General features: G+C 43.9%; 1 protein-coding gene across 2 annotated transcripts in view; it reads right to left on the minus strand.

The window, feature by feature from the left end:
- Window positions 1-4,918: 4,918 nt before the first annotated feature.
- The window catches only part of PAH (phenylalanine hydroxylase), a 35,471-nt gene continuing 27,552 nt past the window's right edge, over window positions 4,919-12,837 (minus strand). For both annotated transcript variants that reach the window (XM_081878965.1, XM_081878964.1), the window contains exons 6-13: window positions 12,634-12,830; window positions 11,567-11,702; window positions 11,103-11,172; window positions 9,726-9,782; window positions 8,659-8,754; window positions 6,880-7,013; window positions 5,960-6,075; window positions 4,919-5,155 (exon numbers count right to left, since the gene is read on the minus strand). In XM_081878965.1, the coding sequence (XP_081735091.1) occupies window positions 5,112-5,155; window positions 5,960-6,075; window positions 6,880-7,013; window positions 8,659-8,754; window positions 9,726-9,782; window positions 11,103-11,172; window positions 11,567-11,702; window positions 12,634-12,830 (850 nt within the window). In that variant the 3' untranslated portion in view covers window positions 4,919-5,111. The remainder of the gene's footprint in view (window positions 5,156-5,959; window positions 6,076-6,879; window positions 7,014-8,658; window positions 8,755-9,725; window positions 9,783-11,102; window positions 11,173-11,566; window positions 11,703-12,633; window positions 12,831-12,837) is intronic.

Consider the following 12,837-nt stretch of genomic DNA (forward strand, 5'->3'; position numbering starts at 1 on the left):
ACTCGCACCCTACACTCGGTATGGATCTGCAATTGTGTGTTGCCTTGAGAGGAAGAAAGTCCGGCTTGGATGGCAGCTGCGCATTGGCGAAATGTTTTGTACTGCATTGGTCGCTCACCTGACGTGGGAGAGAAGGTAAGCCGCCTTGAGTCCCTATAAGGGAAAAAGGCGGTGTATAAATAAATATAATCAGTTGGCATCCGTCTCGGGAGACAACGGAGGGGAAGAAGAAGAAGAAGAAGAAGAAGAAGAAGAAGAAGAAGAAGAGGAAGAGGAAGAAGAAGAAGAAGAAGAAGAAGAAGAAGAAGAAGAAGAAGAAGAAGAAGAAGAAGAATGCGAAAGCAGATTTCCCCGGCCATTGACAAATAAAGACCTGCTCTCCAAGGTACCGCCAGTAAGGCAGATGGCGCTTCTCCTAGCGCCAGGTGCCGCCAAACAAACACCATACGTATTTAGGGAAACTGTAATGACTTCTTCTTCTGCTGCTGCTGCTGCTGCTATCGGACTTTTTTATCCTGATTTTTGGAAAATCAGTGACTGGAACGATAATGCTGGATGTGAGATAAGGAGGCTGATGGCTAAAGATGGGAGGGTTAAAAAAAATAAAAATCCTTTATTTTAAATCTTCTCACTTGAAACCCAACCACAAACGAAAGGTTTGCGGTGTAAAAACGGACTGAAATATATTACCTCCGCTTAGCTCAATGCGTTTGGATAGAGAGCGGGGCAGCAGCGGAGTTATTCCTTGTTTTGTTCTGTTTAAAAGCTGTTCATCCTGTCCTCCCAATTTCGTTCTTTCTTAACATTGTGAAGAAATGGACAATGAAATCGTGTGTGTGTGTGTGTGTGAATCATAGGGTTGGAAGGGATGCCGAAGGTCATCTAGCCGAACCCCCAGAAATGCAAGAGAAATGCGACATAGATATAGATAGCAATCAATGTGGATGCTTCTTCCTTAGACAATTCCTGTCCGAGGTGCTGAAACTGCCTCCTAAAAACCCAGTACAGATTCATGCCAAGCTGATATATATTCCAGCTACCCCGATGTGAGGTGATGCTAGTTTTCCTCTCGTTAACCTCCGGGATCAAGCCGGATGGAGTCATTCTGAAAAATCTTTTTTTTAATAAAAATCTATGTATCATATTTTTAAACTATATAGGCACCTACAATTACCGGTAAGCCAGGGATGGGCAAATATCTAACCAGCGGGATATAAATGCCTCTGACTGGGGCTGACTCGAAGACCGAATGAAAGTATTGGGTTTTTTTTGTTTTTTGTCTGTCCTAAAAATACAAAGAAATAAAGCTAAATGGCTGTGGGGTGGTGGTGGTTAGAGGGCCGGACTAGGATCTGAGAGACCAGGGTTCGAATTCCCAGGCAGCCGTGAAGCGCATAGATGACTTAAGGCCAGTCACTGTCGTTCAGCCTAGCCTACCTCACCGAGTCGTTGTGAAGATAACGTGGGGAGGGGGAGAAGCGTGAATGCCGCATTCAGCTTCTTCGAGGATGGGGCGGGGGCTTATAAATGTAGTGCATATATAAGAGCTAGCGACGAGACTCCTTTAGCTGAAATGTAAGAGTTTTTTTTAAAAAAAAATGTTAGTTCAGCCCTACTGCTTTGTTGGTGATAAAATCAGCCACTTTTAACGTAGAACTCAGGCACGATGTAGCTGGTCATTTTTAGAAGAAAAGCTATAGAGAAAAATCGGTGACATTTTGTCTTTTTTAAAAAAAGTAAGCTGAGTTTATTTTGAAAGCTAGATAGTGGGGAGAGAGACGGAGACAAAGCGATAGGCTGTTTTTAGAAGACGTCAGTTCTAAATTAAACAAGCAAACACAAACCCCCGATGGTATATTTTTATTTCTTGCAGTGGTGTGTATTATTTTATTCCTAGCGAGATCTGCTTCGGTGATCCTTGACAGTGAGGTTTTATGTCGTGAAAATAACAATAAAATACAATAAAAACAGCTTTCAGTCTCATCTTCACAGAGTGCGGTCTGTGGGCAACTAAAATAGTAATTGTGGAATGCAGCCATCATGGATAATGTTAGATGTTATAGCATGTGCGCCTCCGATATTTTTTTAACGAAACTCATAACGCTTAGACGCGGGGTGGGGTGGGGTTAATGACATTTTACTGTTGATTTTATTGCTTATTGTTGACTTTTCCTTGGATATTGTCTATGTTTTTATTAGGGTGCGAACTGCTTTGGTATTCCTTTTGTAAGTGAAAAGTGATATAAAAATCGTTTCAACTACTGTAGATGGATGAAATAAGAGGCTTCCAGGAAGAGCCCAGCATTGGGAAGGTGATCTCCGCAATGAAATCGGTACGCACGTCATCGATCAAAAGACCGAGGAAGGATCTTCTATCGCAGAATCTTAAATTCCATGCCTGCACCAGCGGGGCTCCAGACCCTGAGGTTTTGGGGAAAGTGGCCATTTCCACCACACACGAGAGTTGGTCCAGGAAATCCAAGTAAACTGCAGTCCTGAAGTGCGAATTATCGCGTCTCCCAAACCATCTAATGAACTAAGCGTTTATTTGAATCCTCCCAGACTTCTACTTGAATTTTGCTGCAATAGCATTGTCCCCCGAGATGTAATATAGCTGATCTTTTCGGATATCCCCAAGCTTTCGCTTCCTTCCGTAGAAGGAGCTCCTAGTAAGTGGGTTGCAGCTCAACAGGACCATGTCTACTTAGAAGTCAGTCCCGTTGAGTTCAGTCGGGCGTACTCCTAGGTAGGCACCCATTGGGTGCTCTCTGTCTCTTTAACGCCTTTGATTTAGGCTGGATCCTGCCCGGTGAAATCTGTTCCATTTCCGTGCGCGCACACACACGCCTTGGCTTTGAGTCCCCTCGATAGCTACGATTACTCACTGCAAATGTATTATGCAAATTGGGGGGGGGGGATATTTTCCAACAATATCAAGACATCAAAGCCTTGCCTCCCCCTCAGTTGTGGAATCGTCATAACACTCCCCGGTGTTCAGTTTTTAGCCCTCAAGAGGCCGTTTAAAAGAACTACTGGAACCTGATTTTCGGCGCAGAGGCTCTTCCTCTCTCCCCCCCCCCCTTGGTGGCTGTTCAAGAGAGACCTGCTCTCCCCACTGAGCTCAGATCTCTTTGGCTTCCGCTGTGCCTTCCTGTCTAGGGAGAATCCAAGGGAAGCAGCTGCCCCAGCTGTGCAGGGTTTTACAGAATCATAGAATGACTGGAAGGGACCACGAGGGTCATCTAGTCCAACCCCTTGAAAGCAGGAATCTTGGATGCAGGGGTGCAGCCAGGCTTCGTGTTGGGGGGCAGAACCTCAGTTAGTTAAGTATTTTTCTTGGTTTACTTGATTTAAGGGGGGCAGCTGCGCTATGCCCACGCTTTGATGCTTCTTCATCTCCAACAACTTATTCATGGAGAGAAACTATTTGCACGGCTCCTCTGGGAGGATCCTGGAATCCAATGACATGTTGACATGTGGGGGTGGGGGGGTGTTGATGTAGGAGAGACTGAAACAGCACAAACAGGAACTGAACAGGAAGAGCAAACCATCTCTAATGCATCGTGGGTTTTTAAAAATTGTAATTTATTGATGGTTCAAAATCACATACATCAGCTTTAGCATAGCCTTGCAAACAGCTTTAAACAACGATATAAACAAACAAGAACACCAAGTAATTAAAAAAGAAAAAGCTGAGAGAAATAAAAGTTGCAGGTGAGGCTATAGCTGTGTATTACCTAGCAATTTATTGTCATTTCAAAGAAGAAAAATAAACTGCATGAAGCTGCATACAGGTTAAGGACACAAGAAGAGCCTGCTGAGTCGGGACCGTTTAGTCCAGGATCCTGCTCTCACTGTTGCTGAGCAGATGCCCTTAGAAAGCCCACAGACAGGTCATGAGCGCAACAGTGCTCTGCCCACATGCGATTCCCAATCACTGGCATTCACAGGCATCCTGGCTCTGAAGGTGGACAGTGGAAAATAAATTTGGAGAACAGCCCCCGCCATGCTTTGCATGTGAACTCCTGGATGAAGACGGGTGGCACCCTAAACAACAAAACAAAGGACTTTGGGCAGGATATGTCTGGGCCTTCACTGCCAAAGGATCCACTTAAATTCCCAGCTGTGTTTCTACCCAAGACTTTAATGTATAAATCGGATTGGTCCATAGGGAAGGCACAAGTTATAAGATGCAATAGGTACATAAGAGGTATAGCATGACTAAGTGCATGCTAAGATGCTGATGATCCAACAAGCAACATGCCCTCTGCAACTTCCTTCTGAAGAGCAGAGTGGATGCAGCTGATAGTGTGGCAAGTGGCCAGAGTCCTGGGAGTGGGGAAGCAAACAGGCTTTCCTTCCAATTGGTTGAGACTGCGAAGTTTGTCCGTGGCAGCTCAGCATCTGATCTACTCTCAGTTGCCTCCCCCGGAGCAGGGGGACCCTCACTCCTCGGAGTAGGCACCAGGGGTGGCCCCACAGCAGAAGATATCTGGTCATAGATACCACTCTTGGATGGAGCAACACTGCTGAAAAGCAGTCACTGGAAACCACAGGAGGGGAGAGTGTTCTTTTGCTTGAATTCTAGTTCCAGGCTTCCCACAGGCATCTGGTTGGTTACTGTGAGAATAGGATGCTCTTATGTTCTTATGTAAGGGGCGCGGGTGGCGCTGTGGGTTAAACCACAGAGCCTAGGACTTGCCGATCAGAAGGTCGGAGGTTTGAATCCCCACGACGGGGTGAGCTCCCGTTGCTCGGTCCCTACTTCTGCCAACCTAGCAGTTTCTCTTCAGGAGCCAACCATCCCCCTGCCCCCCATGAAACCTCCCATGAGATTCATGGCTGTGGATTTTTGCAGGGGAAACTTGCTGAGACCTTTTGCATGTGTCATATGATATAAATGGAGATTACAGACATCTAAACTATCACCTGCCTTTATTATAACTGCGATGACAAGCACATTAAATATGTATCACATTTCTACATGCTATTAGTTATTGGTAGACTTTCTTCATTTGTTTTTTAAAAGTTTGATATTTGTTTCACTGTCCAGTACCGTCCCCCCCCCCCCCATGGCTCTTGGAGCCATCAAAAGGCATCTGAGAGCATCTTCACTTGATCTTCTGGAGAGCGTTGCAAAGAAGTCCCAACTCATCTGCAAAGAAATGAAGAAAGTCAGTCTTCTGTTTTGCTCTTTCTTTTGCTACAGTTTTATATCCAACCCTTCATCCGTAGAGCACAATAGAATGTGCACATGGAGTCATTCCCATTTTATCACCTCAATGGCACTAGGTCCAAATTCTGCACTCTGCAGAAGCCAGCCTCTGATGAACAGAAGGAGCCAGGAGGGCACAAACTGAATGCACTGGCACCCAAGAAGTCTTAAAACAATGAATGTTGTTGATAATGTGATATAGGATGAAGAAGAGCATTGCATTTACAAGGAGGGAGAATGGCATCAGCAGGCATGATTGCAGCCTACTTGACTCTGTTTATCTATTTGCTGCATTTATGTCCTGCCCTTCCTCCCCAAGGAGCCCTATGTAGAATCTAGCAGAAGTCTAGCCCTCATTTCACTGTTAAAAAATCCATTTGTAAGCCCATTCAACTCGGAAAAAGATACAGCAGTCTCAGCTGTTTATTCCCCTTTTTTCATCCCCACCTGTGAGTTTCAACACTTTATGAAATTCTTCAGACCACATCCATACACAACACTCTTTCCACTGTACCTAACTATGTTTTGTTCAGTTAGGCAGATTTGTCCCCTGCAATGAGATGACCTGTTTTGACTCCCAGTCTCTGAACCACAGTAAATCTCTTAATGTGCAGCAGGATCGGTAGGCTCCATTAAAATTAATGGGGCAAAAACAGATGTGGAAGAGTTCTCTGTGGACACTGAGTCAGACCCTGTGGGTATTTTCACAGGGAAATCGTCGTATATTAAAATACAGTTACTTACTGCTGATGGCATCAGCTAAATTCTTGAGCTGCTTTGTGTTGTCCAGAACTTCAATACGCTCAGTGTATGGGTTGTAACGGACGGAGAACGGACGGGAAATTGTTGAGGCATATTTCCTAAAGGAGAAAACAGAAACTTTGTCACATTGTTTATGGATTAATACACTGATTGAATGAATAATTTGCATCCTGCTCTTCAGCTGAGCAAGCCCTTCGTAGAGACACATGTCTTGAGAAGGGATCAAGGCCCCACCCTTGATTTGGGATGGAAGATTAAGATTGCAGTCCTCTCTGGGGTTGCCATATTTCAAAAAGTAAAAACCAGGACACCCCAAAAGTTGTTGAGCTTTTTATAGTAAAAGCTACAACATTTTTTGAGTTTTGGAGCTTCTTAAGGCATTTCCGGTACACTTTAACCCCCATTGCCGGTTTCGTTGCCGGTTTTCCAGGACACATGCCCAATTTCCAAAAAATAATCCAGGACACTATCTTCGGAGGCGAATTCCAGGAAATGTCCTGGAAAATCAGGATGAATGGCAGCCCTATTCTATACCCAGTTTCCTGAGAGTTTGCAACATTGAACTTAGTAGGTCTTACCTCTGAGTACACATGCATATCATTGCATTGTATATTTTCATCTCATTTTGCTAATCTACCTTCTGTCCATAGCTTCGCATTTCTAGCCCCTGTCAACATGTTCCTTCCCCACCCTTCCAGGTGGCATTTTCTATCTAACACCAGTTTAGATTAACTACAGATAAATGTTGATTTATTCATTTCATACGACAGTTTTTCATTCCCAGGGTGGCTGGCAGGTGAGTGTCAAGATGCACCACTGACCTCTGTGAAATTTCTGTATTATGCACACACGGAGGGACACTGAATGATCCAACCAAATCCTAATGGAGGTAAAATTATTACCTTAGCTTTTGCTTTGCATCTTTGAAACTTTCTGCAACATAGTAAATGGGCTGAAATTCGGTGACAGGATATTTTTGAACTGCTGTCCTTTCCAAATTGAGAGGTTCAATGGCAGGCTTATTTGATAAGCAATACTAAAGAGAAAAAAGCAGATAGGTTTTAATTTTAAATAAAAGTTATGATATAGATATAGATATAGATTTTCCTTCTTGTGGTAAAACCTCAAAGCAGTTTACAATGAAAATTAAGATGACCAATATACTGTCATACAACAGGAGGGCAAGCTTTTTAACTCTAATTATTATTTCTAGCAGCAAACTCCTTGTGGTAAGTGCTGCAAGGATGGTAACCAAACAGGAGGGAAATATCGGCAGGCCTGAGGTTCACAGAAGTTCAGGAAATAAGAACAAAACAAAACAAAACAAAACAAGGAGCCAAAAATCTTTATAAAAACAAGGACCAGTCCACCCAGAACTGAGCAGCCTTCATTCTACTTCTACTGATAGAGGCATTATGCCTCTGAATACCAGTTGCTGAGAATCACAGACGACCCACACCCAGCATGCTGGTTTCTCACAGGCATCTGGTTGGCCACTGTGAGAACAGGCAGATGAGATGCTGGACTAGACGGGCCCTTGGTCTGGTTCAGCAAGGCTTTTCTTAGTGTTCTTCTTGTGCTCAGATCCATGGAATGTAGAGCAACAGTTAGAAGAGAAAAACAGGAGAGGGCCCCTGATTGCCATGTTCTATTGCTACTGTTGGAGATAGTATACTTTTGAATTCCAGGTGCTGGAAATCGTAGGAGGGGAGAGTGCTGTTGTGCTCAAGTCCTGTTTATGTAGGCATCTGCTTGGCCACTGTGAGAACAGGATGCTTGACTAGATGTGTGCCCCCTGGTGGTCTCATCCAGCAAGCTCTTCTCGTGTTCTCATTGCAATATTTAGTTGCAGGCCCTGCTTACACTTTCCAGTAACAAGGGTTATATTCTCTTTCTTACTGACACCCCTTTACGCAGGAAGCAGGACAGGGTCCCTATTATATGTTATACACACAGGTCCTAATCTAGCTCCATTCACATGCAACTAGCATGGAGCAAACTCAAAGGGCCCAACTTATTTGTTGAGTGAGAGCAGGGCTCCTTGCCCATCTCTGGAAGATTATAAGACTTAGAATCATGGAGTCGGAAGGGACATGGGTCATCTAGCCCACCCCCTGCCATTCAGGGATCTTTTTGCCCAATGTAGGGGTTCAAACCCACAACCCTGAGATTAAGAGTCTCATGCTTTACTGACCAAGGTACATACAAAGCAGACCTACATAAATACCTTTATACTTATTTTTTTATTTTTTTAAAATACAGTGGTACCTCGGGTTACAGACACTTCAGGTTATAGACCAGGCATAGGCAAACTCGGCCCTACAGATGTTTGCGACTGCAATTCCCATCATCCCTGACCAGTGGTCCTGTTAGCTAGGGATGAAGGGAATTGTAGTCCCAAACATCTGGAGGGCCAGAGTTTGGCTATGCCTGTTATAGATACTTCAGGTTACAGACTCTGCTAACCCAGAAATAGTACCTCGGGCTAAGAACTTTACTTCAGGATGAGAACAGAAATCGTGTGGCGGTGGCGGCGGGAGGCCCCATTAGCTAAAGTGGTACCTCAGGTTAAGAACAGTTTCAGGTTAAGAACGGACCTCCAGAACAAATTAAGTTCTTAACCCGAGGTACCACTGTACAAGATTTGATTTGCAGAAATAGGAACAACTGTAGATTCCTACCTGTAATTCTCCAAATGACGACAGCAGCCCTGCTCCGTAGGCCTTTATCTCATTGCCTTCTTTACACAATCCAAATTCCACAGTAAACCAATAAACCTGGCATAAAGGAAAGTGCAAAGATTATATTTCTTGTGCACTAACTCCCAGATGATCTCATTAATGTGGCTAAGAGCCAAATAAAGGGGGGGGGGCAGGTACCATGATGGAAAACTACAGGGATGGCCGAATTTTCAAACTTGGGGCTTCAGAACCTTTATCAATTCAGATACAGTATGAGGGTATTTTGCCAGGTGTGGTTTCTCAAACCTCTGCTTTCCAACAGACAGCTCATCACCACTTCCATTTTGCAACCAGGACATGGAAGGATAATTAGTTGTCCATGACTAAAGCACTGGGAATGGACACGCATGACCTGCCAAAACTCTCCCATCTGCACAAATATTAAAGATAAAGGAATCCTAATGTTGAAGCCCATCCCCCAAATGAGAACATCATAGAGGTAGAAGGAAGAAGCCCATTCCAGATATCAACTGCTAATACGCAAGTTGCGGTATATTGTAATCAGAGTGGCAGACTCTGCAAGAACAGACACCACATTTAAGCCAGGGCAGGCATAACCAATATGGTGCTCTGCAGAAGTTTCTGGACTACAGCTCTCATCATCTTTGGCCATCGACCATGCTAGCTAGGGCTAATGGCATTTGTAGTTTAGCAACATCTGGAAGTCGCCACATTGACAAACAGGAGATGGAAGAGAGAGGCCACGCAGCAGCAACAGAGCACATGCTCTACATCTGGCCAAAAGACCCAGATCTCAGGTTCTGATGCAGAAGAGCTCAGAGTTCAAATGCCTGGCATTTTCTGTTTGTATAAGATTTTCGCCTTAAACTGGATCAATATAATAGTCCATATTTTAAACATTTTCTCTATCTACAAAATGAAACTATTATTTTACAGGGGGATTTCAAGAGCATTTTGCATCCACTGAGCCTGGAGCTGTCATTCTGAATCTGGTGCTGAATCAAACGGGGGCGGGGGGGGGGATGGCACCTGAATTCTAGAGTTACCGTAGCAAGTTTCTCAATGTATTCATCTGGAGCACCCAGAGAAGCCAATCCAATTTCCTGTAAAAATGAAATATGGTTGTTTTCAGTTGTTCTTTTTCTAAAAAGCATTCCCCACCCCCAGGTGTGTGGGGTTTTTTTTTGTGTTTTTTTTTTTGTGTGTGTGTGGGAAGCACAAGAGCCAAAATTAATTTGGGCAAAAAAATTAAGGTGACTTTCTTTCTTACTTACTTAGTTATTAATGAATAATTCCACCACTCACCTCCTGATTATGAATCGTTATGAGTTCATATAGGTAGGTGGGTTTTAGGAAGAAAAAAACTCAAAGTGTAAAAGTACCGTGGTACCTCGGGTTACATACGCTTCAAGTTACATACACTTCAGGTTACAGACTCCGCTAACCCAGAAATATTACCTTGGGTTGCGAACTTTGCTTCAGGATGAGAACAGAAATTGTGCTCCGGAGGCCCCATTAGCTAAAGTGGTACCTCAGGTTAAGAACAGTTTCTGGTTAAGAATGGACCTCCAGAATGAATTAAGTTCTTAACCCGAGGTAGCACTGTATGTAGTTTTCATAGCTGATGGCATTATGACCAAATTCAAGGTGTTGGTACTAACATATAAGGTCCTATACAGCTCCCAACCAGGTTATCTGAGAGACTACCTTACCCCTTCTGAAAGTTTCTCCTATTGACAGGGCTTGTGTTTTTAACTGTTTCAATGTACATCGCCTTGAGATGGTTGTATAGCAGGTGGTTAATAAATCAGTGACAATGATGATAACAACAACATAACATTAATGAGGCAACTTTTAAAGATTGAGCGAAAACTCAAATTAAAAAAAAAATCTAATTTAAATTCTGAAATGTTACTGAATCTCAAAGTCATGCAAAATGTGATTTTAGGTCTAAGTGACACATCCAAGAAGATAGTTTGAGTCTCTATTCAGGAGCATACCCACCACAAGAATCAGTAGTGAACATATTGTGCAAGTTTATTAAGGCACAATCCACAAACAGAGCATTTCATTTCAGAAGCAAATGAAAAGTTATTTTGCTGTGTTTCCCCCCGGGGGAAGTGTGTACTATATTGGATTTCAGTCTTTATCAGGGCTTTTTTTCATCCAGAACTCACCAGAACTCAATTCCGGCACCTCTCAGGTGGGCACCATTGCCATTATAAGAAAACAAGGGAGGTGTTCATGGTGAGTTCCGGCACCTCTTTTTCTAGAAAAACAGCACTGGTTTTAATCCTAGAAACTCAATCCTTTGGCAACAATATCTGGAGTGTTTGTGCTTCTCTAGATCCTGTATGATGCTTTTTGATTATTTTCTGAAAGGTCTGTCGGTTGACATCTCTTTTTTTAAGGGTTCTACTTACTTGAGAAAACTGAGCAAAGCTGGGATCAGCAAACAGAGGGACATGTCCTAGGAGTTCGTGGCAAACATCACTAGAAGAAAAGCAGTATGAATTAACCCAGAGTGTGAAAAATACTGTTCACGCTTTGAACACAAGGAGGAAAGGCTTGAAGCTGCCCATCAATCACAGCCAGCAACCGGACTACAGACTAAGCAGGTACACAGCTCACCTGGCCCCAGCCTTTCCCACTACTGTGAGATGGGTTGTGCGTCTATTTCAATCACAGTCATTCTGTCTAAACCTGCATCTCTACATAAAAATTAGCACATGTAAATGTTACACAAACCAGCCCCCTCTTTTGTACCCGATATAGTTCTTCCTTTATTGGCCACCCTGATTTCATAAGGTGCTATGCACATTTAAAAAAAGCGAACAAACCACAAAAACCAAAACATGGCCTTTCACTTCATTGGCCAAATACTTACGGTTCTGGCGTGTACATTGGCCGCGATGAATGGCGGATGTATTGAGTAGAGTGAAAGACCCTGAACGCCAAGCCAGCCAAAAAATCCCGAGAAGACAGCAGGCCAGCTACAGGACGCAGGCGGAATCCAGTGCAGCCTTTAAAGAACAGCGGAGCTCTGCATTACAAACTGGTTGGGTGGCCATCTGTCATGGATGCATTAGCTGAGATTCCTGCATTGCAGGGGGTTGGACTAGATGGCCCTTGGGGCTCCTCCCAACTCTACAATTCTTCAGTTCGATGGTTGAAATCACTTTGGCACTTGTACAAAATGCAGGAAGCTGCCTTTTACTGAGTCTTAGCATTGGTCCATCTAGCTCAGCAGCAGGGGAAGCCAATGTAGTGCCCTCCAAATGTTGCTGGACTACAACTCCCATCATCCCTGGGCATTGGTGGTGTTGGCTGAGGCTGATGGGAGTTGTAGTCCAATAACATCTGGAGGAAATCACATGGGCTACCTCTGGCCTACACCAATTGGCAAGGGGTCTCCAGGATTTCAGACAGAGGGCTCTCAAAGGCCCTTCCTGGAGATGCTGAGGATTGAATCTGGGACCTTTTAGGTGCAAACCACATGCTCTACCACTGAGCTAAAGCCCTTCTCATTTATGGATCATTTATGCAATAAAATCCTATGCATGTTAACACAGAAGTGAAATCACATTGAATTTTCAGAACTGTGGGAATCATTGGATTGTGGATAGGATTGCAGCCTTAGTACATTCAAATACAGGGGTACCTCGGGTTACATACGCTTCAGGTTACATACACTTCAGGTTACAGACTCCGCTAACCCAGAAATATTACCTCAGGTTAAGAACTTTGCTTCAGGATGAGAACAGAAGTTGTGCAGCAGCGGCGGCGCAGTAGCAGCAGGAGGCTCCATTAGCTAAAGTGGTGCTTCAGGTTAAGAACAGTTTCAGACCTCCAGAATGAATTAAGTTCTTAACCCGAGGTGCCACTGTATTAGGATCACAGTTATAGCAATTGTGTTGACGATGTCGGATATTGGATATTCACACCTTTACTTACTTTTCAAGAAGTTTGAGACATCTTCCAGCTGCGGGATGTTGTCTTCTTCATAGCCACAGTATTTCTCCAGGAGAGGGAAAACATGATTGTGTTCATAACAAGCGTGGGTGGGATACAGGGTCTTCAGCTCCCTGAAGACCGTTCCCCAAGTTCTCTTCTCTTCCTCGGTGTATGTCACTCTGGGGATTGGCTGCCCACTAGAAA

Source organism: Podarcis erhardii (genome assembly GCF_964252035.2).
Source record: "Podarcis erhardii genome assembly, chromosome: 10".
Taxonomy (NCBI): domain Eukaryota; kingdom Metazoa; phylum Chordata; class Lepidosauria; order Squamata; family Lacertidae; genus Podarcis; species Podarcis erhardii.